At 45.7% G+C, this 27,500-nt stretch overlaps 2 protein-coding genes across 2 annotated transcripts in view; one reads left to right on the forward strand and one right to left on the reverse strand.

The window, feature by feature from the left end:
* Positions 1-441: 441 nt before the first annotated feature.
* Positions 442-22,791, reverse strand: LOC307264680 (uncharacterized protein). Its single transcript, XM_080046144.1, has 14 exons — positions 22,629-22,791; positions 20,810-20,992; positions 18,387-18,735; positions 17,170-17,267; positions 15,689-15,883; positions 11,841-12,183; positions 10,341-10,438; positions 9,855-10,022; positions 8,816-9,158; positions 6,695-6,792; positions 5,322-5,555; positions 3,986-4,320; positions 3,658-3,764; positions 442-2,074 (listed from the first exon to the last, which is right to left on the reverse strand). Exons 1-12 carry the CDS (start codon positions 22,677-22,679, stop codon positions 4,207-4,209), a joined length of 2,274 nt encoding a protein of 757 aa, XP_079902270.1. The 5' UTR covers positions 22,680-22,791; the 3' UTR covers positions 442-2,074; positions 3,658-3,764; positions 3,986-4,206.
* Positions 22,792-23,702: 911 nt separating this feature from the next.
* LOC307264228 (ubiquitin carboxyl-terminal hydrolase MINDY-1-like) overlaps positions 23,703-27,500 on the forward strand; it is a 15,306-nt gene continuing 11,508 nt past the window's right edge. Inside the window, exons 1-2 of the mRNA XM_080045540.1 lie at positions 23,703-23,791; positions 26,490-26,754. The gene's annotated coding sequence lies outside the window, so the exon portion shown is untranslated. The remainder of the gene's footprint in view (positions 23,792-26,489; positions 26,755-27,500) is intronic.

Here is a 27,500-nt window from a genome sequence, read left to right on the forward strand (position 1 = left end):
GTTTTTCACCAAACTCTTCAGACAAACAGCTGATGTGATGTAAACAGTTCCTCATATCAACCACAGGATGGCGCTAGAGAAGAGAGGGGTTACTACAGGTCATCCAGAGGAGATATAGAAACATTTAAAGTAGCTACGAGGAACTTTTTAATATTTCTGAAACAGTCTCAGTTTTCCTCTGATGATCATGAATTACAGCAAACGAGACCATCAGTGCAAAGAATGATATTTTTATATAGTTTTTCTTAATGCCTTTGTCATGGGTATATGCTCACCCAGGAACAACAGCTGGCGTGGTAAAAGCACTACCGCTTTTGTCCAAAGGGGGGCGCTAGAATTAACAAACGGACAGTTCTTCGGAGCACCTTTAAATAATTACGAAGCCACCTCAAACAGTGTTCCAGGGAGGAAAGTTTGTTTATTCAGTTATGTAATGTTCACTTCTCTGACACACACAGAGTTACACACTGCACCTTTAACAAACAACAACAAAAGCTGTACATTTATAAGAAAAAATGAATTTGATATTTTTTTTTCTATCCAAGGAACGTCCAAGGAAAGTCGCTTTACTTTGAAAGGGTAATTCATTCATATTTAATCTCATTACATCATCCATACAATGCATTATAGTGACAATTTGACAATTTCCTTTCTCATGAATTCTGAGGTTTTTTCACACAGGGGCAGTTAAGCTTTTTTTACTACTTTTACTTCCATTTTGTAGAGAATAATTTAATTTATTTATTGTATTTTGTTATCATACAACTTATCTTTAGAATATCGCATACAGAGGGCAGAGAGCCAATTCTTCTGCAGACATTACGAGCAGTTATTGCTATTAAAGCTGGGGTACATGATTTCTGATTGGTCAAAGTTAACATGAGCTGTACACTTTGACCAATCAGAGCGAGGCTCCGATTCTCTGTTCTTATTGGCTGTTGGGACTGTCCATTCACTTTGGCACGACGTTGTTGGTGTAGAGCGTGTCAGGGAGGGACCATAGGGGAGGGACCAAAGAGAACAAGTGGAGCGGTTGAGGTATTTGGATTCGAATCTCTATCCCAACTGCCATTTTCTCCCAAAATCCTCCACCCCAGCTTTAACTGAACCAACCGCCCAAAATACAGATGTAATAATAATCTTCAGAATATTCTATATGTTGTTTAGAAATAAAACTAGTGATTACAGTCACTCAGTAAAAAGAAAATGTATATATATATTCTTTAAACCAGACAATTTCATAATAAGACTTAAGAGAGCTGCGATCACAACACAGTGATACAGTCGTATATCGTGGTATTTTAGCTTCGGGTTATAATACTGTCAGAATATCATACAAAACCATGCCTAGTGTGTGTGTGTGTGTGTGTGTGTGTCTATATCAGTGTGTGTGTGTGTGTGTGTGTGTGTGTGTGTGTGTGTGTGTGTGTGTGTCTATATCAGTGTGTGTGAGTGTGAGTGTGAGTCTATATCAGTGTGTGTGTGTGTGTGTGTGTGTGTGTGCGTGCGTGCGTGCGTGTATGTGTGCGTGCGTGTGTGTGTGTGTCTCTGTGTATCAGTCTGTGTTCCAGTGTGTGTGTGTCAATGAGTGAGTGTGTGAACATATCGGTGTGTGTGTGTGTGTGTGTGTGAGTCTATATCAGTGTGTGTGTGTGTGTGTATCAGTGTGTGTGTGTGTGTGTGTCTCTGTGTGTGTATATCAGTCTGTGTGTTCCAGTGTGTGTGTGTCAATGAGTGAGTGTGTGTACATATCGGTGTGTGTGTGTGTTTGCATGTGTGTGTTGAGAGCGGCCCTCCATCTGAAGCGGAGCTGGCACGTGGCACACTCGTACGGTTTCTCTCCCGTGTGGATCCTCATGTGCTCCAACATCTTGTCCTTCCTGCCGAAGCCTTTCCCACAGTCGGGGCATTGGTGTGGTGTCTCTCCGGAGTGAATTAACATGTGCCTGTCCAGGTGGTCGGCTGACACCAGGTTGAGGCCGCACACTGAACAGCTGTGGCACTTACTCTCGCCCGTGTGAGTTTTCGTGTGGCGACGTAAGTGGGATTTTTCGCCGTAGCTAATACCGCACACCTACAAGAAAAAAATAAAAATAAATATTTTAAAGATTTTTTTGCTTTCCGTACGCATATTAAAGCTGCTCCGAGGAATTTTCAGTGTGTGTTAATTCTACTACCGCCTTTGGACAAAAGCGGTAGTGTTTTCACCAAGCCAGCTGTTGTTCCTGGGTAAGTGTATACCCATGACAAAGACATTAAAAGGGACACTGTGTAACATTTTAAGTAATTTATTAGCTAAAATCAATATCCTCATTCATAAATATGTCCTCATTGGTGTAAAATCACCTCTGCCAATAATCTGAATTATCCTCCTGAGCAGAGAATTACAAATATTAATATTACATTTTGTACATTGAGCAGGCAAGTCTTATGGAGGCATCCATGTTGGTTGGAATGTCATCAGGTGCATTGTTTAGAATTTAGAATTGTTCTTGTCCTTGAAGGCCACAGTAGCTTCTGTTATTATTCAAAAGGGTTGGGGTTACCCAGGGAGCGTTGCATTATAGAACTTTCTAGAACTTTCTTGATGATGTCATATTACACAGTGCACCTTTAAGAAAAACTATCTTAAGATGGCATTATTTTGCACTGATGGTCTCGTTTGCTATGACATGTAATTTATGATCATCAGAGGAAAAATGAGACTGTTTCAGAAATATTTAAAAGTTCCTCGTAGCACCTTTAATGTGCATATGACAAATGATCTTAAATCATACTTATATTGCTGGCGTGGTAAAACACTACCACTTTTGTCCAAAGGGGCCGCAAGAATGAACAAAACCTGAAAGTTCCTCGGAGGACGTTTAACAATTACAATGGGTGAAGTTACTTTTTTGCAACCGCTAGAGTTCTGACCGGACATTTTATCTATTTTTTAAATAAGGTGCACCGAAGCCCCAACCACAGCGAGTTCTACCAGCATCTAATGTGGAAGTGACAAAAAATGCAGTTCACAGAGTGGCCACTAGGGGGTGGAACCACAACAGAGCAATTCCTCATCGACTCCCATGTTAAACAGGCCGGGCCCGTTTCCACAACATCATTAAACCTATTTACGGCCTGGTCCAAAAAACATTCTACTCTGTATGAATGAATGAATGAATGAATGAATGAATTTTTATTATTGTGTCATGTCCAAACAAGGACATCCTTCGGGATCATAAGACACCAACAACTGTATCAAATTCAAATGATAACATTCACTTCCTGTAAATGGTGATCACATTTCACAGTAGGACAACATGTATGTTTAGGTCATATCTCCATGAAAACACTGAGGGGGGTGCATTTTTTTCTAGCAAGTATTGGAGGTTAAATTTAGGAATAATTAGAGGCGCGATCTCTTGAGTGACAGCTAGCCGCCCCCTGGCCCTCACTTCGCCTCGGAGGTATACGTCAGCTAGATGGGCGTATCTCCCTCCCCCCGACGTCACATCAACGCCCTTTTTCGGTTAGAGGAAATGAGGCGGAGTAAACACCAGACGCGGAGTAAACACCAGACGCTCGTCGGCGTTGTAAATGAGGGGAACCTCAATGCCTTTCGAGTTTGTATAAATAAAGGTTTTCAATTCAATTCAATCTGTTGCCCAGACTGACCTTGCAGACGAAGGGACGCTCCCCGCTGTGCACGCGCATGTGGCTGGTCAGGTGCGTGCTCCTCTTGAAGCTTTTACCACATTCCACACACTGATGGCTCCGCTCATCTGAGAAACACAATATCTCAGTATCACAAGGATTTCAGCTTTAAAGACGCAGTGCGTAAACTTCTCCATATAAATTAATGTTGGTTATATTCAAGGCATCGTGAAGAGGAAAAATTCAAGTAAAGGACAAGTGCATCAGACATATGCAGGTGCATCTCAAAAAATAGTATACCAATGAAAAGTTAGTTTTTTAGAGATATATCCCCCTCCCCTCGTCTTACCGGTGTGTGTCCCTAGGTGGCGCTGCAGGTGGTTCTTCACCTTGAAGCGGAGGCCGCAGAGCTGACAGGGAAACGGCCTCTCCTCCGAGTGAGTCCGACTGTGAATTAACAGCTGCTGGCGTAGCAGGAAAAACTTCCCACACTCGTCACAACAGAACTTCTTCTCTGCCCCGTGACTCCGTTGATGAGCGTTTACAAGCTGTTTGCTCTTGAAGGTTTTCTCACAGAGGGAGCACTGGAAGGGTTTCTCTCCTGTGTGGTTCATCACGTGGGTACGCAGGAGAGAGGGCCGGCTTCAGACACACGTCACACTGATGCCGTTTGCGACGTTTGGGCTAGAGAGGAGGGAATGGATCAAAAAATATGTTAAATAGAAAATTATCAAAAATATAAAAAATACTTCTATTTCATCCTTACTGACAGCATGAAGCGCTGGATATATCCGTCTGGCGCATGCGCAGTTCGAGTACCTGAACCAACAAAGTCACCTGACTTGGTCAGTTAAGGCCGTTTCACACGGGAGAGGTAAGGTGTGTGTATGTGTGTATGTGTGTGTATGTGAGTGTGTGTGTGTGTGTGTGTGTGTGTGTGTGTGTGTGTGTGTGTGTGTGTGTGTGAGAGTTAGGGCTGGGTATTGTCAAGAATCTCACGATTCGATTCGATTTCGATTCATTAAGTCACGATTCGATTCGATTCGATTCGATTCGATATTGATTGAAATGCTTCGATATCGATTCAGTATCAAGTAGAAATACACAAGAAAGAGTAAAATAATTAAAATTTAATTTAAATAATTATCTATTTCATTTTATGCCTTGTGAACAAACAGCCATGGTATAACTCTCTCCTCTTGGAAATTGTAACATAACATCAGCACAATTGACAGTGCTGTATTAAATGTAAATCATGTATAGTATTTCTTTCTTTCTCACATGACATCTTTGAACAATAATAACACATAAGAACCAGGTGCCTTCATTTCTGGTAACAAATAAAACATTAGCACAATACCAGTATAAGGTGTACAAAAGTGAAAAAAAAGTGCTGTATTGGAAAAAAAAACGTAAACAGACACAAAGCCAGTGCAGGTCATATGGGTTTGCTGCTCTCTGCCCTTTTGTCGCCACTTTTAACAACTCGCACTTGTGTGGTGTGCATGCGCAGTGGCGCAGGAAATACTAATATTAAATAATAGTTGAAAAAAAAAAAAAAAAAAAAAAAAACGTTTTTTTTTTTTTTTTTTTTTTAATGAATCGATTATTAACTTTTATGAATCGATTTGGAATCGATTCGAGGGAGAATCGCAATGCATCGGAGAATCGATATTTTTACCCACCCCTAGTGTGAGTAAAACCTCTGTAACTTGCTGCTCGTCCTCTCTGGCTTTCGGTGAGGACTGTGGTTCACTTTTCTCTGTGTCGCTGTCTGTGTCGTTATCACTGATTTCTGGATCCTGTTGAGATTCATCTTCATCCAGTTTAACCTCCTCTTCCTCTTTCTCTTTCTCACTGACCGGCTGCTGCTCAGAGGCCCCAAAGGATTCTGGGTGATCTGGTCTCTGCATCGGAGTCTAGAGAGAAGGAAAGATATTATTTAAAAAAAAAATAACAATGACAATTCAAAAAATATACACTCACCGGCCACTTTATTAGGTACACCTGTTCAAAGGCCTATAGAAACAAAAAGTTAATCTTCCAATCACATGGCAGCAACTCAATGCATTTAGGCATTTAGACGTGGTCAAGACAACATACTGAAGTTAAAACAGAGCATCAGAATGGAGAATAAAGGGGATTTAAGCGACTTTTAACATGGCATGGTTGAGGTGCACGGCAGGATGGATCCATACTTTCATGTTGTTTACGCCAAATTCTGAACCTGCCATCTTAATGCCGCAACTGAAAAATCATGCCTGGTCTGACTCATCAGACCAGGCATGATTTTTCAATCTTCTATTGTCCAATATTGGTGATGCTGTAAGAATTGTAGCCTCATTTTCCTGTTTTTAGCTGACAGGAGTGGCACCCGGTGGGGTCTTCTGTTGCTGTAGCCCATCTGCTTCAAGGTTGGTCGTGTTTTGCGTTCAGAGATGGTATTCTGCATACCCTGGTTGTAACGAGTGGTTATTTGAGTAACTGTTGCCTTTCTCTGACTTCAACAAGGCATTTTACGTCCACACAAATTCCGCTCACTGGATATTTTTTATTTTTCGGATCATTCTCTGTAAACCCTAGAGATGGTTTGGAGTGAAAATCCCAGTAGATCAGCAGTTTCTGAAATACTCATACCAGCCCTCTTGGCACCCTCAACATTGCCATGTTCAAAGTCACTTAAAACCCCTTTCTTCCCCATTCTGTTGCTCGGTTTCAACCTCAATAAGTTGTCCTGTCCAGGTCTACATGCCTAAATGCATTGAGTTGCTGACATGTGATTGGCTAATTAGTAATATGTGTTAACAAGAAAATTAACCGCTGTACCTAATAAAGTGGCCGGTGAGTGTATATAATAATAATAAAAAAATATGAATTAAAAAATAGATAGATAGATAGATAGATAGATAGATAGATAGATAGATAGATAGATAGATAGATAGATAGATGCAACTTTACATTTTCTATTATAGGTTTGTAAAAAGGTGGACTCCGTTTCTGAGGAACGTTTCTTGTTGTCAAAATCACTTGTTTAGAGAAACTGTATCACCAGACTGACCTTAGAGCGCTCTCCTCTGTGTACGCGCATGTGGCTGCTCAGCTGCTCACTCCTCTTGAAGGTTTTATCACACTCCACACACCGATGGCGCCGCTCACCTGACAAACACAATATCCCAATTAGAGATGGGCAGTTTTAGAAATGTCGTTGATGCATGATCGGGAAAATTAACGATCATTTATCGATTTAAACATTATCTTTTGACATATTAAATATAGCGCATAGCAATTCCAGGCCCAGAAAGAGAGCCTGGTCTGCCATGGGGCCCAAAGAAGCTCCGTGGCTCCTCTACCACTGATGGGCCCACCACTCGTCAGAGGAACCGCTGGGGTCGGTGTGCTGCCTCACGGGGCAGTGAAGGGCGGGGACAGACCAGAAAGGGGCGGCAGAGGCTTTGGGGACACGTCACCTCGCTGTGTGGGAAGGAGCTGGTGCAGGAGGTGCAGCGCTCTGGTGGGGCTTAAGCCTTTGGAGTCAGGTGGGCTGCCATACAGGTAGCTTACCTCCACGCACAGTCTCGGCTCTGGAACCGTGCTCGTGGACAGGGGCTGGACTCTATTCTTCTCTGGAGTTGCCCAAGGTGTGAGGCGCTGGGCCGCTGTGGGTTACTCATGAGTCCCCGGCTGAGTGCTACTTGGTTGGAGTTTACCCCGGCGGACGAGAGGGTCGTCTCCCTACACATCTGGGTTGAGGGTTGGAAGACTCTGACTTATCTGACCTCGGTGGTCAGGGATATGTTATCCCGGGGGAATCCAGGGGCAGGAGCAAGGTACCGACAGGCCCAAAGGGCTGCAGCCCCTGCCGTGTCAGAGGCAAAGCAGGATTAGGCCGAACATCGGATTGAAGAGGAACAATGCAAATTCCATCCTGGCCATGGAACAGACCAGCTTTTCACCCTCACAAGGATCCTAGAGGGGCTTGGAAGTATGCTCATCCAGTCTACATTGGTGTTGTGGATCAAGAGAAGGCATATGATCTGGATATACTGTGGGGGGTACTGTGGGAGTATGGGGTGAGGGGGTCCCTTCTAAAAGGGCCATCCTGTACGCTCAAAGTCAGAGGTGTATCCAGGTTCTCTGTAGTAAGTCTGACTCGTTTCTGCTGGGGGTTGGCCTCCGCCAGGGCTGAGCTTTATCACCAATCCTGTTTGTGATATTCATGGTCAGGATATCAAGGCGTAGTCGTGGTGGGGAGGGGCTGCAGCTCGGTGGGCTGAGGATCTCATCTCTGCTGTTTGATGTGGTTCTGATGACATCATCGGTCTGTGACCGTCAGCTCTCACTGGATCGGTTCACAGCCGACTGAGAAGCAGTTGGCATGAGGATCAGCACCTCTAAATCTGAGGCAATGGTTCTCAGTAGAAACCTATGGATTGTCTACTCCAGATAGGGAATGAGTCCTTAAGTGAAGGAGTTCAAGTACCTCGGGGTCTTGTTCGTGAGTGAGGGAACAATGGAGCGTGAGATTGGCCGGAGAATCGGAGCAGCAGGGGCGGTTTTGCACTCACTTTACTGCCCTGTTGTGACGAAAAGAGAGCTGTGTCTGAAGGCAAAGCTTTCGATCTACCGGTCGATCTTTGGTCCTACCCTCATCTATGGTCATGAAGGCTGGGTAATGACAGAAAGAACAAGATAGCGGGTACAAGCGGCCAAAATGGGCTATCTCAGGAGGGTGGCTGGCGCGCCCTTAGAGATAAGGTGAGAAGCTCCGTCATTCATGAGGAACTCAGGGCAGAGCCGCTGCTCCTTTGGTAGAAAGGAGCCAGTTGAGGTGGTTCGGGCATCTGGTAAGGATGTCTCCGGGGCGCCTCCCTAGGGAGGTGTTTCAGGAGCTGGAAGGAGGAAGACCCAGGACTAGGTGGAGAGATTATGTCTCCACACTGGGAACGCCTCGGAATCCCCCAGTCAGAGCTGGTTGATGTTGGGAAGGGAAAGAGAAGTTTGGGGTCCCCTGCTCGAGCTGCTGCCCCCGCGACCCGACTTCGGATAAGAAGTTAAAGATGATGATGATCATGCAAACTGCCAACACGAGAAATATCCCACAAGAAGCATTGTAACAAAGAAATACTCCACCAAACACAAACTGCCTTACTTTGTTTGTATCCCACTCCCTTACACTTACCTGTGTGTAACAGCCGGTGGCGGTGCAGGTGGCTTGGACTCTTAAAGCTGAAGCTGCAGATCTGACAGGTAAACGGTCTTTCTCCTGTGTGAGTCCTATTGTGTTGTAACAGTTCCTGGCGTAACAGGAAACGCTTCCCACACTGGTCACAACAGAAGGTCTTCTCTGCCCCGTGCCTCGGTAGATGAGCGTTTAGCAGCTGTTTGCTCTTGAAGGTTTTCTCACAGTGGGGGCACTGGAAGGGTTTCTCTCCTGTGTGGTTCATCACATGGGTACGCAGGAGACCGGGCCGGGAGAATGTCTTCAGACACACGTCACACTGATGCTGCTTCAACCCTTTGGACTAGAGAGGAGGGAACGGGGAAAATGGGTTATAAAAATTAAAATTAAAAGCATTCTATGTAAGCTACCGGCAAAGTTTCATGATGAAAATCCTGCAGTGAGGTCCCTATTCTGCTATTGAGTTTGGTAGAAACAGATTTAGTTTGTCCCAATACATGATGTCAGATGCAGCATGCTGAAAAATACCCAGATGTCCAACTACATCCGGTGGTGATTTTGAGGGTTGAAACAAGCAGCTTTATGGAGGTTCTGACCCACAATCCACTGCAGAAGAAGTTACATCACATGGACTGAGCCTCCCAGTGAAAACGCAGAGTTACTTACGTAACTCTACCTTCTATGAATCCTAACCGACCGCCAGAGGCCTTAAGCACTGGATGACCTATACCACAATGTCAATGGTTAGCATTAGCAGAGCTTGGCATCAGGACCATTGGACGGGGAGTGGCGACGTTGAAAACCTGGAGAATGTGCCGCGGCACAGAAGGTCCCCAGGTATTCCAACTCCGCGAGACGGATACATCCAGTGCTTAAAGCACCACTTCTGGCGATCAGTTAAGGCCGTTTAACACGGGAGGCGTAAGTCGCCCCTGGTAATGCATTCTCAAAAGAGAGGCGAGCGGGCAGAGAGAAGGCGCAAAAATCTGTTTATAACTTAGTGCATGTGTGTGTGTGTGTGTCCGTGTGTGTGTAAAACCTCTGTAACTTGCTGCTCGTCCTCTCTGGCTTTCGGTGAGGACTGTGGTTCACTTTTCTCTGTGTCGCTGTCTGTGTCGTTATCACTGATTTCTGGATCCTGTTGAGATTCTTCATCATCTTCATCCAGTTTAACCTCCACCTCCACCTCCTCTTCCTCACTGACCGGCTGGAGTGGAAACAAAAAGTTAAATATTGTGATTATAATCGAACAATGACACTTAAAATAAATAAATAAATACATTAAATGTAACTTTACACTTCTATTTTTAGGTTTGTTAAAAGGTGGACTGTTTCTGGAGAACGTTTCTTGTCAAAATCACTTGTGAAAAAAATCAAATCGGTGAATATCTCAGAGAGGATGTATTGTTGTAAAAGATTTGTATTAAAAAAAATGTGCTACAAGGAACTTTACTGTATAGATCAGCTAGAATACAAAATAAAATCAATGAAAAATCAATGAAATGTATTTATTCACCAGACTGACCTTACAGCGCTCTCCGCTGTGTACGCGCATGTGGCTGGTCAGGTGCTCACTCCTTTTGAAGGTTTTACCACATTCCACACACCAATGGCGCCGCTCACCTGACAAACACAATATCTCAATATTAGAAGGATTTGACCTTTAAAGCTATAGTGCATAACTTTTTCCATAAAAATTTATGTCTGGAAAGGAGGGTTCGGCCGATAGTAGAACCTCGGATTGAAGAGGAACAATGCCGATTCCGTCCTGGCCGTGGAACCACGGACCAGCTTTCACTCTCGCAAAGATCCCAGAGGGGGCTTGGGAGTTTGCTCATCTCTACATGTGTTTAGTGGATCTGGAGAAGGCGTATGACCGGGTTCCCCGAGAGATACTGTGGGGGGTGCTGCGGGAGTATGGGGGGAGAGGGGAGTATGGGGGGAGGGGGGAGTATGGGGGGAGAGGGGAGTATGGGGGGAGGGGGTCCCTTCTCAGGGCCATCCTGTACGCTCAGAGCGAGAGCTGTGTCCGGGTTCTCGGTTGAAAGTCGGTCATTGGCCTCCGCCGGGGCTGAGCTTTATCACCAATCCTGTTTGTGATATTCATGGTCAGGATATCAAGGCGTAGTCGTGGTGGGGAGGGGCTGCAGCTCGGTGGGCCGAGGATCTCATCTCTGCTGTTTGATGTGGTTTGAGAGAGACATCATCGGTCTGTGACCTTCAGCTCTCACTGGATCAGTTCGCAGCCCAGTGTAAACTGAGGCCATGGTGCTCAGCAGGAAACCGATGGATTGTCTACTACAGGTAGGGAATGAGTCCTTAACTGAAGGAATTCAAGTACCTCGGGGTCTTGTTCATGAGTGAGGGAACAATGGAGCGTGAGATTTGCCGGAAAATCGGAGCAGCAGGGGCGGTTTTGCACTCGCTTTACTGCACTGTAGTGACGAAAAGAGAGCTGTGTCTGAAGGAAAAGCTTTCAATCTACCGGGCAATCTTTGGTCCTACCCTCACCAATGGTCTTAAAGGCTGGGTCATGACCGAAAGAACAAGATCGCGGGTACAAGCGGCCAAAATGGGTTTTCTCTGGAGAGTGGCTGGCGCGTGAGAAGCTCAGTCATTCATAAGGAACTCGGGGGAGAGCCGCTGCTCCTTTGGTAGAAAGGAGCCAGTTGAGGTGGTTCGGGCATCTGGTAAGGATGTCTCCGGGGCGCCTCCCTAGGGAGGTGTTTCAGGAGCTGGAAGGAGGAAGACCCAGGACTAGGTGGAGAGATTATGTATCCACACTGGGAACGCCTCGGAATCCCCCAGACAGAGCTGGTTGATGTTGGGAAGGGAAAGAGAAGTTTGGGGTCCCCTGCTCGAGCTGCTGCCCCCGCGACCCGACTTCGGATAAGAAGTTAAAGATGATGATGATCATGCAAACTGCCAACACGAGAAATATCCCACAAGAAGCATTGTAACAAAGAAATACTCCACCAAACACAGACTGCCTTACTTTGTTTGTATCCCACTCCCTTACACTTACCTGTGTGTAACAGCCGGTGGCGGTGCAGGTGGCTTGGATTCTTAAAGCTGAAGCTGCAGATCTGACAGGTAAACGGTCTTTCTCCTGTGTGAGTCCTATTGTGTAGTAACAGTTCCTGGCGTAGCAGGAAACACTTCCCACACTGGTCACAACAGAAGTTCTTCTCTGCCCCGTGCCTCCGTAGATGAGCGTTTAGCAGCTGTTTGCTCTTGAAGGTTTTCTCACAGAGGGAGCACTGGAAGGGTTTCTCTCCTGTGTGGTTCATCACATGGGTACGAAGGAGACTGGGCCGGGAGAATGTCTTCAGACACACGTCACACTGATGCTGCTTCAACCCTTTGGACTAGAGAGGAGGGAACGGGGAAAATGGGTTAAAAAAAATAATAATTGAAAGGCAAAGTTTCATGATGATAATCCTGCGTTGAGGTCCCCATGTTTTCTGCGCCAAAATGCATTGAGTTGTTGCCATGAGAATGGCTGATTAGTCATAAGTGTTAACAAGAAATTTAACTGGGGTACCCAATAAAACGCAGAGTTACGTATATAACTCCGGTTCTATGAATCCTGGATGACCGCCAGAGGCGGTGCATTAAGCACTGGATATATCCATCTAGCGCATGCGCAGTTCGAGTACCTATATCAAACAAGTCACCTGTGACCCTCGTGACACCGGAAGGGCTATATAGCCCTACAGAGGATCTGTTCCCAGAATCTTCTCGCGAACCACGAGACTTCTGAGTGAGCTGTTACTCTGGCGGTCATCCAGGATTCATAGAATGCAGAGTTACGTATGTAACTCTGCATTCTATTTCATCCTTACTGACCGCCAGAGGCGGTGCATTAAGCACTGGATGGCCAATACCAACAACGTCACGAAGAATCCAAGCAATCAGCTCACTGGTTGGAGACAGCAGAGCTTGGCATAGGACCACCCCCATTGGATGGGGAATGGCGACGTTGAAAACCTGGAAAATGTGCTAGGCGATGCCTTGGCACAGATGGTCCTCAGGGGCAGCCCTCTCAGGGCAGCCCATGATGCCGAGACACTCCTGGTTGAATGGATGTCGGGGGGCGTCCACTGGTCCCATGGACATGTGCAATGGTATGAACAATCCAGTGGGACAGCCCCTGCTTTGTTTAGAGCCTGACCCTTGTTAGGGCCACAAAAGCAAACAAAAAGCTGCTCCAACTGACGAATACAGGTGGTAGCAAAAATATAAGCCCAAAGAGCCCGCATCGGGCACAGTAGCTCAGACCTGCCCTCCTCAGCTGGGGGGGTGGGGCGGAGGGCAAGCGTGCCAGCTGGATGTGCTGGCTAAGGTGGCTGCATGGAAGCGACTTGGCGGGAACGCAGCCTTCGGCCACAGGGTGATACATGAGCCAGAGTTACACCTCCGGCATGTAAAATTCCCAGATAGGGCATGCAACTCCGCGACCCGCTTTGCAGGGGCTATGGTGAGTGAAATTGCATCCCTTATGGACAGCCACCTCAACTTCCTCTGGACTGAAGGCTTAGAGGGAACGGAAGAGCCCTGCAAGGTGTACCTGAACTGGTACACCTTGCCCCGAAATGCAAAGGGGGAGGACCCCCTGTCACACCGGGCAGTAGGGACGTGAAAGAAGCATCTTTCAGGTCTAATGACACAAACCAGTCCGCTCTATCTAAACAGCTCCCCCGGCGTCACAGGCCCAGCGGAGGGCTCTCCTGCACGTCTCCGTCAGAGGCGACTTAGCCAGCCAAACCTGGCGGCAAGTCTGGACAAGGGTGAACATAACGTGCCCTAAGTCCCTGGACATGAGGGCAAAGGCCTGCAGTGACGCATCGCTACGCCTCTGCAGAGATGGCTCAACTGCAGCTTGTTGCAGAGAGGTTGAGAGCGCCAGCATTAGGTGGGAGAGGGAGTTGCCTATCCGACCCATACGGGCTGCTGCGTCGTAGGCTTTTGAAAGCAGGTCGTCTGTGACCCTGCACTGGGGCCGAGGACACCTGGCATCCGGCAGCAAAGCCTGAGCGGGAGCCAAAATGAGGGAGGCAATGGCGGGCTCAACGGGTGGCATGCGACCCAGCCCATATTGCGCTGGATCCCGCATGGCAGCCAAGGCCCGAGCACTGGGACTAGGACGGGAGAGAGCCTTGGCATCCTTCCAGCACACGTGTAGCTCCTCTAAGTACTCCTCCGAAGGAGGGACAGAGAAAGAGGCTGTGGCAGGGCTGCACCTGAAAAAGGCGCTAGGCTGAGCCACTTCTGCCTGAGGAGCATCGAGCCCCAGGCGAGCCAGAGCCGCACGGATGACGGCCCCCATGGGGTTACCCTCTGCACTGCGCTCAGAGCTCTGAGCAGAGGAGCGGGAGGCCTCCTCAAAAGTGTTCGAGGCTCCCTCCCCACTAAAGAGGTTCCCCGAAGCCGCCAGCGACAGGACATCATCCATGTCGGGCGCGTCCCCCACGGAAGGGTCAGGCTGGTCGCCAGCTACCGCCCCTGGTTGCAGGGTCAGGAGGAGCTCCTGTATTCTCTCCATGTCGGACGACAAGCAATCCACCTTGGATGCTAGTTCGTTCCTAGCCCTTTTCCTGGGGGGGGCACTGCTCTACCTCGACGCCAAGAACAGCCGGGCTGAGCCGAAGGAAGTGGTGTCATTGAGGGAAGGTCGACAGCCGTCGGACGCTCCGCCGCTGCCTGTCTAGCCACCCTGAGTGCCAAGGGCATGGAGCCGCAGTTCATACAGGCCCTCTCAGTAAGGCCCTCCCGCAAATGCTCAAAGCCCAGACACGAGGGGCAGCGATCATGGCCATCGTCGGGCTCAAGGAGGGCCACACAGGCACCACACACATGAGCCATCAGCAGAATACTGGGAGAGGGAGCGAAAGCACTGCCTTCACCAGTAAGGTACTTACTCAAAAAACACAAGACAGTGTTACCGGGAGAGGACGCGAGAGCGCAGTCTTCACCTGTAAGTGACTGAAAAAGAAACACACAACAGTGTTACCAGGAGCGGACGCGAGAGCGCAGCCTTCATCAGTAAGTGACTGAGCTCAAATATACAGCAGTTTTACCAGGAGAAGAAGCGAGAGCGCAGTCTTCACCGATAAGTGACTGAAAAGAGATACACAGCAGTGTTACCAGGAGCGGACGCGTGGGCGCTGCCTTTACTGGAAAGCAACTGAAAAGAGATACTCTTTTTTTTCTTTTCAAAACTAAAAAGTTTACCAGACAAAAAATGTGGCAATTCAGAAAACAGCTGAGCTGTCTCTATCAAAGGAAATCACAAGGGAAGCTATATTTTTGCGGCTAAACACAGTAGGGGAAAGCCAATTAAGCTTACCCACCATCAAAGTAGCGGCGATAGTTCCTTCCGCACGTCACAGCTAAACAGCCCCTGGAGGACGAGCTCACCCGTTACTCCGACCTCTTTGGTCGCGAGGCTGCACACCGTCAGCACGGTCCTTCCAAAAACACGAACGATTGTCCGCACGCGGTACTCTACTGCGTCGCGAGAAGATGAAAGGAACAGATCCTCTGTAGACACCGGGCTATATAGCCCTTCCGGTGTCACGAGGGTCACAGGTGACTTGTTTGATATAGGTACTCGAACTGCGCATGCGCTAGACGGATATATCCAGTGCTTAATGCACCGCCTCTGGCGGTCAGTAAGGATGAAATAGAAAGTGGCTGGTGAGTGTTCAAGGCGCAATTTTAGGATGAAATAAATAAGTTAAAGTATGTCCCGATTGTAGAATTCTGCATGGTAACTACATAAGGCTACATACGTTAAAAAAAATCTGTTTATAACTTAGTACGTGTGTGTGTCTATGTGTGTGTGTTAGTGTGTGTGTGTGTGTGTAAAACCTCTGTAACTTGCTGCTCGTCCTCTCTCGCTTTCGGTGAGGACTGTGGTTCACTTTTCTCTTTGTCGTTATCACTGATTTCTGGATTCTGTTGAGATTTTTCATCAACATCATCTCCTTCCAGTTTAACCTCAACCTCCTCTTCCTCTTCCTCACTGACCGGCTGCTGCTCAAAGGATTCTGGGTAATCTGGTCTCTGCATCCCAGTGGAAACAAAATGTTAAAATATTGTGGTTATAATCTAACAATAGCCCCTTTTACACAGCCAGTGAAAGCCGGGAATATACCGGAATTTTGGCCCTCCACCCTTCTGTATAAATGCGACCGTTGCGGAACGGGAGCCGAGAGGCGCAACAGTTTGTTCCGGGAATTTTACTACCTCGGGGGGTAGTTAGATTGCCGACACAATCTGTTCCGCCTCTCCGTATAAATGCGGCCAGCTTGTTGTTGCGGAACAGGGGGGCGTTTGACGTTCCATAGCCTACGTTCTAAACATGCGACCATGTTAGCAGTTGAAGGACGTGTGTTTAACATTAACCACGGCAGCCTGATGTCCCGTAAAAATCACCAAATAAAAAGGAACGGCGTATAATCTAACTGGTCATAAGGTCCGCTGCTCAATCCAAACCCCCCACGCTTCATTTTGCAGAGTGTATGAGTCTATTTCTGCCCGGGGGTAGTTGTACAATGAAGTGGGAAAGCTAGGCTAGGCTAAGCTAGGCTGCGACCGGATCGCCGCCGCTATTATTATCCTAAGTCTGAGCGTATATCCACACTTTATTTCTGTCTACAGTAACGTGACTTCACAAACTGTGTGTATGTGTATGTGTATGTCTGAATAGCAGAGCGCTGCCGTCAAAAAGAGACTCGCTCACAGCCAACCTGTCACACAAACACAGACACACACAGGTGAAGCAGTGATCGGAGTGATTTTGTCAGTTTGATTAACAGTCCCAGAGATGTTGGACTCAACTGGCAGATCACGGGGACAGTAAAATACAGCCCTCTTACTGCAAGCCCCAGCACTTCTGCTCTCAATTCACCGGCCAGTGTTGTTGTAAACAGCTGACCGGCGCGGCGCTAAATGTTTACGTCACACCCAACGCTGTTTACGAGCACCTCTTTCATTCCGGAACGCTGTGTAAAATAGCACAATGATGCGGCATCATGCCGGCGTTGCTTGGTTCTGTGTAAATAACACAGAAGCAAGCAACGCCGGCATATTGGCGTGCTGTTGTTCCGTCAATATGCCGCAATCTCTGTGTAAAAGGGGCTAATAACACTTTAAAATAAATAAATAAATAAATAAAATGTTAAAGGTGGACTGTTTCTGGAGAACGTTTCTTGTATAAGAATCACTTGTAAAAAAATCAAATCAGTGAATATCTCAGTGAGGATATATTGTTGTAAAAGAAGGAACTATACTGTATAAGCTAGAATACAAAATAAAATCAATGAAATGTATCTATTCACCAGACTGACCTTACAGCGCCCTCTTCTGTGTACGCGCATGTGGCTGGTCAGGTGCTCACTCCTCTTGAAGGTTTTACCACATTCAAAACACCGGTAGCGCCGCTCATCTGAGAAAACACCAATATCAGAAGGATTTGACCTTTAAAGCTATAGTGCGTAACTTTTTCCATATAAATTAATGTCAGTTACATTCAAGCCATCGCCAAACGGGTTGACACAAAGTTGATTAAGCCTATTATCAGCTCCACAAAACTCTCTCTGTATTTTTTATTTTATTTATTTTTTATTTAACCTTTATTTAACCAGGAAAGTCCCATTGAGATTAAAAACCTCTTTTTCAAGGGAGTCCTGGCCAAGAGGCAGCAACAAGTTACATGTTCACTCACAATAATACACTCACAACATATAGACAAAAATTAAAATTATAAATATAATATAAATATCAAATAAAATCAGAAAAAAACTGTATTTCTCAGTATGGCAGCGTTTACAAACTGAATGGAGTCATGGGGCTCCGGAACGGGACTCCATAGTTCTGCTGGGAGACTCCGACGTGTCCTGGGCAGAGATGGAGAAACGGCCCCCCGATCTGAACCCAAGTGGTCGTTAGACTTCTGTGCTGGTCATGGTTTGTCTATAACGAACACCATGTTCCAACATAAGGATGCTCATAAGTGTACATGGTACCAGAGCACCCTAGGCCGAAGGTCGATGATCGATTTCGTGATCATATCATCTGATCTGAGGCCGCATGTTTTGCACACTCGGGTGAAGAGAGGGGCGGAGCTGTCAAAAGATCACCATCTTGTGGTCAGTTTGGTCAAAGGGGGGGAAGACTCTTCGTCGGTGCCCTGTGGCCCAAACAGGTAGTTTGGGTGAACTGGAAACGTCTGGACGGGGCCCCTGTTCGAGAGATCTTCAACTCACACCTACGGCGCTTGTCTGGCATCCCTGTGGAAAGTTGCGGGCATTGAACCCGAGTGGTCGATGTTGAAAACTTACATTGCTGAAGCCGCAGCTGTGGCCTCAAGGGGCGGTAACCCTGGAACACCGTGTCAGACCCCGGTGGTCAGGGAAGCCGTCTGACTGAAGGAGTGATTCTGGGACATGTTATCCCGGGGGAATCCAGGGGCAGGAGCAAGGTACTTAATGATGATGATAATGATCATGCAAACATCAAACTCGAGAAATATCCCACAGTTTATATCCCACTCCCTTACACTCACCTGTGTGTGACAGCACGTGGCGCCGCAGGTGGCTTGAAACCTTGAAGCTGAGGCTGCAGATCTGACAGGTAAACGGTCTTTCTCCTGTGTGAGTCCTGTTGTGTGTTAACAGTTCCTGGCGTAGCAGGAAACGCTTCCCACACTGGTCACAACAGAAGGTCTTCTCTGCCCCGTGCCTCTGTAGATGAGCGTTTAACAGCTGTTTGCTCTTGAAGGTTTTCTCACAGTGGGGGCACTGGAAGGGTTTCTCTCCTGTGTGGTTCATCACATGGGTACGCAGGAGACTGGGCCGGGAGAATGTCTTCAGACACACGTCACACTGATGCGGATGCTGCTTCAACCCTTTGGACTAGAGAGGAGGGAACGGGGAAAATGGGTTATAAAAATAAAAATAAAATTGAAAAACTATTTTTTATGTAAATTACTGGCAACGTTTCATGATGATAATCCTGCTAGTACCCATGTTTTCTGCTATTGAGTTTTGTAGAAAGAGATTTAGTTTGTCCCAATACATGTCAGATGCAGCATGCTGGAAAAATACCCAGATATCCTACTACATCCGGTGGTGATTTTTAGGGTTGAAATCAATAGCTTTATGGAGGTTCTGACCCACAATCCACTGCAGCAGAAGTTACATTACATGGACTGAACCTCACAGTGAAAACTGGGTTCCATGATATATCGGTCTAGCTTGAGCAGTTCGAGTACCTATACCAACAAAGTCACCTGTGACACCACGCGACACGTGGAAGGCTCAGGTGTCAACAGAGAAACGTTTCCCAAAATCTTCTCGCGAAAACACAGGGATTCCGAGTGACCTGGAACTCTGGCGGTCATCCAGGATTCATAGAGTTACGTATGTAACTTTACCTTCTATGAATCCTAACTGACCGCCAGAGGCCTTACGCACTGGATGACCTATACCACAAGGTCACCGAGAATCCAAGCCCCCACCTCACTGGTTAGCGTTAGCTTGGCATCAGGACCATTGGATGGGGAGTGGCGACGTTGAAAACCTGGAGAACGTGCTCGGCGACGGCCACGATGCCGCGGCACAGATAGTCCCCAGGGGCAGCAGCTCATGATGCTGAGACGCTCCTGGTTGAGTGACACCTTACCCCGGACGGCGTCCACTGGTCCCACAGGCATGTGTTATGGTATCAACAATCCAGTGGGACTGCCTCTGCCCTGTTAGGGCCTCCGTGCCCTAAGAGCCCACACCGTGGACAGAAGCTCAGACCTGCCCTCCTCAGATGGGGGGGGGGGGGGGGGCAAAGCTTTGCAGAGGTTATTGCGAGTAAAAAGGCAGTCTTCATGGACAGCCACTTCGACTCCCCTCTGGCTCAAAGGCCCAAAGGCTCAAAGGGAGGCGGTGATAAGGCCTCAGCTCCCTGTGGGGGGACGCAGCCTCAATGGAAGAGGGACACTAACCTGTGGCATCCCACCGTGGCACAGTAAACCCAGCCGCACAGCCTGAAGCTCCAGCACGTTGATATGGCGTGCAACGTCTTGGGCAGACCCTGAACCTTGCCACACCGCGCCCATCCTGAGAGACAAGCGTCTGTGACCAGCTCTTGGCGGAATGGAATGGCGCCCATGGGAACACCTGCCGACAGATATGCACTGAATCTCCATGGAGACAGAGAGAGGAGACACTACTGAATCCCCCTGACCCTCCTCTGCCTGTGCCAAGTGGAGACTGTTCAGCTTATTTGGAGGTGGTGCAGGGACAGTAAGCCCAGAGGCACAACAGCTGAGGCAGCCCAAGAGCTGGAGAAGTTGAAAGAAAAGCAGCATCCTGCCGGCCCTGAAGAGGGGAAGGAGGTGGAGGATATCTTCCATGTGCCGAGGTGAAAGGTCGGCCCTCATGGCGACTGAGTCCAGGACCAACCCCAGATAGGTTACCCGTTGGGAAGGGTCCAGGCAACTCTTTACATGTTCCTCCATCAAGACCAGCCGGGCAACGTGTGACAGCAGGCGAGCCGTGTCAACCCAGCTCAACGCCCTCGGGAGAGGGAGAGTCCAAAGGGAAGTACCCTGAATTGCAAATGCACTGGGCTCTGAGGGGGGGGGGGGGGTTCTGAGGCCTGAGGGGCAGGGGCAAAGTTGGTCAGGCCTCCAGACCTAAGTAGGCCATCGTCTCTCGCTGGATAAGAACGAGGCTGAGAGCAGCCGAAGGATTCACAGGCTTGCAAGGTGGTACCTGCATCTGCCAGAAGATGAAAGGGATCAGATCCTCTGTCGACACCGGGACATGTAACCTTACGGTGTCATGTGGGGTCACAGGTGACTTTGTTGGTAAAGGTACTCGAACTGCGCATGCAAGAGACAGATAAATCCAGGATTCATAGACTCCGTCTGTCTGTCTGTGTGTGTCTGTGTCTGTGTGTGTGTCTGTCTGTCTGTGTCTGTGTGTGTAAAACCTTTGTGACTTGCGGCTCGTCCTCGCTGGCGTTTGGTGAGGACTGTGGTTCACTTTTGATCACAATATTTTTGTCATTATTATTGATTTCTGGATCCTTTTCATCTTCTTCCAGTTTAACCTCGACTTCACTGACGTGCTGCTCAAAGGCCCCAAAGGCTTCTGGGTAATCTGGTCTCTGCATCTGAGGGGAAATAAAAAGGAAACATATTGTTGTTATCATACTCGAACAATGACACTTTAAAAAATGAACAAAATTAATTATTATTCTTATTTATTTTCTTTGTCCAGAGGGTCAGAGATGTTTCCAGTGCACACACAGCTGTTTACGGTGAAAAAAACACATGAACAGCCTAGGCTCTGTAAACTGACATGTTGCTAGCTACGGTGGGCCAACACCCTTTCTTTACACACCGTTTGTTTACATACCCGTTTAGAGAGCCTAGGCTGTGTATTAACGCGTGGAATTTTATTTTCAGCACACACACACACACAGCACCGCCACAATTTGAGAAAAAATACCTCTCTTAGAAATTCAGGCTAATCTTCAGTTAGCGTCATCACATGGTTTCATATGTTGGTAGTTCGTCAACATACTGTATGAGAGAAGTTTTTCTACCTGAATCAATTTGCTTTGGCACAACAGTTGATTAAGTTGACAGTAATAAAATGTACTTTTACATGCAAAACAAATGTGTGAAAAAACATGCTTGCAACAGCACCATGAGGTCCTCTCTTTCAGGGCCATGGGGCAATGAGAGGGGCTTGAAAACATATATCTCACATTACCAAAAATGTGGTCCGTTGCCTAGATACAGGGGGTGTCTCACATTACCGGATGTCTCACATTACCTAATTCTCTCCTACACACCATGCCCTTGCTGACAACTCTTCAACCGTCCAACCCCCACCTCCGCCCGCATTGTCTCTTTTCAAACTAGTCTCCTTGCTACTGGATTCATTAAACAAGGGCACAGACACTGTCTCAGTTTACTCCATAGCATTCGTCTCACTTTCCCCCACCGCCACAATTTGAGAAAAAACAACCTCTTTCAGCAATTCAGGCTAATCTTCAGCTAGCATCATCACATGGTTTCATATGTTGGTAGTTCATCAACATGTATGATTAAAGTTTTTCTACCTGAATCTATTTGCAACAATTGATTAAGCTAACAGCAAGAAAATGTACTTTTAAACATGCTTACCACAGCACAATGAGGTCCTCTCCTTCATGGACAAGGGGAAATGGGAGGGACTTGAAAACATAATGCTCACATTACCAAAAATGTGGTCTGTTGCGTAGCTACAGGGGGTGTCTCACATTACCCGACGTCTCAAATTACCCCGTTTTCCCCTACACACTATACAACGCAAATAGATCCAATACAAGCTGATAAAGAGACAAAACAATTTAACCATTTAGATAGAGATGTAGAATGGCTGCAATTAAAATGCACTGAGAGGAAGTAGCCTACAATATAGCCTAATTAAAACAGTTACAGGTAGGCCTAGAGTTCGGGCAGATTAAAGATAATATGTCTAATTAAGTCTACTTCTTTACCATGTGTGAGCAAGTTATCTATTACAACCAAGCCTGTAAAAAACAAGAAGCCGATGATTGAGACCCGTTAGCCTACTGTAGACGAGCCGTTTATATTTTACACATTTTAAACGCTCTATATTAATTCATTGAACTGTTTTAAACTCGAATCAGTTGCTTGAATGTGTGCTAATTTGTGTGAACTACATCTATGTTAATTATGAGTTAGGTGTGTGTTTAAATGAAGGTATAAAGGGCCGTTTGTCGTTTTATGTCTTACCTTGAGTTTTGTTCGGTTTGTTCTATCTACGCCGTGTTGTTTGTGTTTCATGTTTTCCCGCCGGAACGTCCAACAACATTCTATTTTGGTGGTGAGACAAAAAAATGAAAAATTAATGAGTTTTATTTCAATAACGGTTGGTGCTAGTAAGAGTTGCTAACAGGCTACAAACACATGACACACAAGCGACAAAACCACGGCAATAAAATACGCCAGTTCCTTTACACGCCTTCAAAATAAAATGATCAGCGATTAGTACAAAGCTACTGTATGACATTATACTACTTTAATAAAGCTGGTAACATGTAGATATAATATAATACATTAATATAAAACAAAATCGGTGCTGCAGTTGACGTCACACCACTGCCAAAAAATTCCACTCAAAATCCTACTAATTCATGTTAATTTGATTATTGATGTATTTTCACATGAATAACGGCGAAACAAACTCAATATTCTTAACCCTTGAGCCCAATATGTCAATTCGGCTCATTATTTTAACGAAACTAACAAGTAGTTTTGCTGTTAAAGCTTATTTTAACTAGATATGATAATGTCATGTGCTGAACAGACGTTTTTTTTAGGGGGGGTGTATTTTTTCTTTAAATATATTTTTCTTGGATGTCAAATGCCCACCGGGTTAATCAATATAACATAACGATGTGAAATGTATAAAAACGTGCTAAAAAAGTACGTTAAATTCCAATTTTATGTAAATTATTTAATAATTTTCTATATCAGTAACTGAGTTCTGTGTGGTCGTTAGCGGACGGGGCCGGGGTTAGCCTAGTTAGCTTAGCTTCTACCGAGCAAACGTATCACTATCAAACTGTCCTTTCATTTACCACAGTGTCAACACCAGCGCTTTGTATAGTATGTATGCTTCAGTTTACTGTATGTGATGCATCGCAGTTGTATTTTATCAGCTAGGTTGTTTCTATTGAACATAAAAAGGTCTTAAATAAGCTAACTTGATAGCTGAAACTGCTAACCGTAGTCAGCAAAAGTTGACCGGGTGTGACGTTGCATGATGCCGGGCGTGGCCTGGATGTTCCTATGGGCGTGGCTTGTTGGTATCGTACAGAGATGTAAACAGCTAACACAGCAGCTAACAGTTAGCATCAGCGCATATTACAGACTCGGAGTTAGAGTTGGAGCCGGTAAGATGTGTGTTATTCAACCGACTGTTTGTTGTGAAGTCATCCGGGTTTGAGGCTTGATTCTTGGGATCTTGCTTCCCGCTGATGACTGGGTCTCTTTGGGGAACAACAGCTAACTTATGCTAAAAGTGAGCTAGCAGTGTGTGTGTGTGTTAGGTTAGCTCAGAGAGTCAGCAGGTTTTTTTACGTGTCAAGTTTCTTACTAAGCGGTGGGTGTTTATGGGCTGTATTCAGGCTGATGTTGTTAGATGGAAGTGTGTGTGTGTGTGTGTGTGTGTGTGTGTGTGTGTGTGTGTGTGTGTGTGTGTGTGTGTGTGTGTGTGTGTGTGTGTGTGTGTGTGTGTGTGTGTGTGTGTGTGTGTGCGTGTGTGTGCGCGTGAGAGAGAGAGAGAAATATGTTAAATTTAGACAGAAACCTGGTTCAGATCTGCCATGAAACTTCATGTGTAGTTGCTAATGTGTCAACGGCACAGCAGGCGAAACCCGAGCTACAAGCTACTGTTATAAAAACCTGATTCCTGTCAACTTCCTACTCACGGAGTCACTGGCTGTGATGACGTGTAACATCAAGCTATTTGACTGTTAAATCAACGGCTAATCTCATAACTGCGACTCGTTCAAAATGCACAATGTGTAATAACATGTAGTAACACCCGTTCCTTCGTAGGTCAGCTGACAATTTCCATGCAGTGTTTGTTTACTTTTGATATCTGTACTTATTTTGGATGAACTACTACTAACATATGCAGAGGTGCTTTGTAATTAAGTCCATTTAGGCTATTAGATCAGGTGATTATTTATTATTGTGTGTGTGTGTGTGTGTGTGTGTGTGTGTGTGTGTGTGTGTGTGTGTGGTACCGACCAATAATAGTGTGTGTTTAATTTGATGACACACACACACACGCACACACATTGTTACTTTTAATATCTGTACTTATTTTGGATTAACTGAGACTAACATATGCAGAGGTGGATTGTAATTAAGTCCATTTAGGCTATTAGATCAGGTGATTATTTCAATTCTGTTTAATTCGAGGTGTCACTGACTATGATCACCTGTAATGTCAAGTTATTACCATACAGGTTTTGAGATTCAGTCTGGTAGATGGTAGACAGGTTTGTACTGTAAATATTTTTACAGGAACATCCCTTCTCTCTCCCTCTCCCTCTCCCTCTCTCACTCTCCCTCTCTCTCCCTCTATCTGTCTCTCTCTGTCCATCTCTCTCTCCCTCTCTCTCTCTCGACCTTTCACACACTTCCTCAGTATTTTGTACATTAAGCTGCAGCTCAGTGTGTATGTGTGTGTGTGTGTGTGTGTGTGTGTGTGTGTGTGTGTGTCAGCCCAGAGGGGGATAAGGTGACTTCACCTGACAGCAGCATCATAGCGATTCAGTCCTCATCCTTTACCTCATGCTATTAAGAACAGGAAAAGCCTTTTATTTTTTTAAGATATATTTTTGGCCTTTTTATGCTTTATTGATAGTGTAGAGACAGAGGTGAAATGGGGCAGAGAGGGGAGTGACATGCAGAGAACGACCGCGGGCTGGAATCGAACCCGGGTCCGCTACTGGCCGAGGCCCATAGGGGGGGACGACGCCCTACCAACTGAGCTAAGGGCGCCCCCTTTATTTATTTTATTTCATAACTTTATTTAATATTGAAAGTTGTAAACAAGGTGATACAAGACGATTCCTTTGTACTTCAGTCCATCTCGGCCTGGTCTCTGATCTCAATGAGACTGACCTGGTTGAATAAAGGTTAGAATAATAAAGGAACTGAACGGAGGGGTTTTCCCTTTTTAGAATAAAATAATTACAACACATCTTAAAACATGGCTGTCCGACAACTATAACTGCACACATTAATTTCTGTCAGACGTGATGTGTGTGTTTGATGTGTCATTGTTGCTGCCGCTCCATCTCTGCTACCTGCCTGCATGTTCTGCCCTATGTACTTTCAATGTGATCTTTGTTGCCTATTTTCCCTTGTCTCCTGTGTGTTTGTGTTGTTGTTGCATGAACTGCCTTGATATCTTTGCCATCATCTGTTTGTTCTTGCTCCAACTCTGTGCAATATGTTTGTTTGTCTTTTTCCCCTTCTTGCTCAGGCCTGCTGTAATTATAAATGTAATGTATTTTTTTTTTTTTTTTTACTGTTATGTATTGTAGGTTGCCTACTGACAACTGGCCGGGGACTACAGCTGGAAATTAGCCAAACAGGCTAAAGCTGCTCCTTCTCAAAGGGGACTGTCCACAAAACTATAAACAAATAAACTAAACTAAACTAAACTAAATTTCTCATAATAACAATGTAAACAGAGAAGTCAGCCTTTCCTGGACTATATAACAGCGCTGAAGGGACCTACATGACACCTCGTTGACTTATTGACTTTTTATTTTCTGCTTAACATTTACCTTTAGTTTAAACAATGTCCTTAGAAACCTGTAAAGTAGAGTACGCCATGTTAGCTGTTTATTTTTTTTGTGTTCACTTTTTCAGTTGTGTGTTTGTGTTCTTTGAAAAAAAAAATCCCCCAAATAAGTTATCTAAAGAAAAAGAATAATTTTCACAATCAGTGCATTCTAACAGATTGTACTTTTGAACTATTGATGAGGAACCAAACTTTTGGAGGTTTTTCCTGACAGATAGACGGACGCCATCTTTGATATATTCTCCTTCTTGTTTGTTTCTCTTCAGGTCTGACAACGACACAGTCCTCAACACGTTTTCACAGAAGAAGAGTTTGGATCGCGTCCTGATATTTCTATATATATATTTATATTTATATTACTATTGATCTGATTCTGGCTGTGAGGGGCTGCGTGTGATGCTAACCATCAGACACACAGAGTCCAGCTGATCGGACCAGTGAGCCATGCTGCGGCTTCAGCTCTCTGCTTTCACCACATAGAGCCATCACACTTGCTGGAGTCTGAGGATTCATTTACCTTCTACTCTTACAGTAAGTTTTTCTGAGTGTTGTGTGTGTGTGTTAAACCTGCAGTGTGTAGAATTTTGGGTTTTATTTCCTAGCAGATTTTGTAGAAAGTAATTATAATATCCATAAGTACATTTAATTTAGTGCATAATAGCTGAAAAAAATGTTTTGAATGATTATTTTTCCCTTAGAAAGGGTCTCATATATGTCCATATTTCTGCATATTTTGGACCAAGGCCTAGTGCCGCCATCTTGAAAGTGTCATAGTTGGAATGTCATCAGGTGCATTGTTTAGAATTTAGAATTGTTCTTGTCCTTGAAGGCCACTGTAGCTTCTGTTATTATTCTAAAGGGGTGGGGTTACCCAGGGAGCGTTGCATTCTAGAACTTTCTAGAACTTTCTTGATGATGTCATATTACACACTACAAACTAACCGTTATTAGTTTGCTTATCCACAATATGCCTGGGAAGTGTGTGTTTAAGTTATTAAACTAACAGTTAGCAGTAGGCGCAAGGGACAATAACCGGTTTCAAGTTATATTTATAATGTATATATGAAAAAGTCAAGGTTTGAATTCCGCCATTTTCTCTGTCACACAAACCCCCTCCCCCCCACGCCCACACACACAGCTCTAGAACACACAGGATGTTAACGTACAAGTCTATTAATGTTTAGAATATTCCTGCTTTATAACTTTTGGCTAAAATTTCAAAATTTTATTCTATGCTTGATGTATTTTACTCTTGTCCCTGTAAAGCACTTTGAATG

This window comes from Ammodytes marinus (genome assembly GCF_949987685.1).
Source record: "Ammodytes marinus genome assembly, chromosome: 17".
In the NCBI taxonomy this organism is placed as follows: Eukaryota; Metazoa; Chordata; class Actinopteri; order Uranoscopiformes; family Ammodytidae; genus Ammodytes; species Ammodytes marinus.

Coding starts and splice junctions, on each gene's coding strand:
- LOC307264680 (XM_080046144.1), bottom strand. CDS start 22,679: ATGAAACACAAACAACACGGCGTAGATAGAACAAACCGAACAAAACTC. Junction 18,736..20,809: donor ACGAGCCGCAAGTCACAAAG/GTTTTACACACA, acceptor CCTCCTCTCTAG/TCCAAAGGGTTGAAGCAGCA. Junction 5,556..6,694: donor ACAGAGGAGAGCGCTCTAAG/GTCAGTCTGGTG, acceptor CCTTCTCTCTAG/ACTCCGATGCAGAGACCAGA.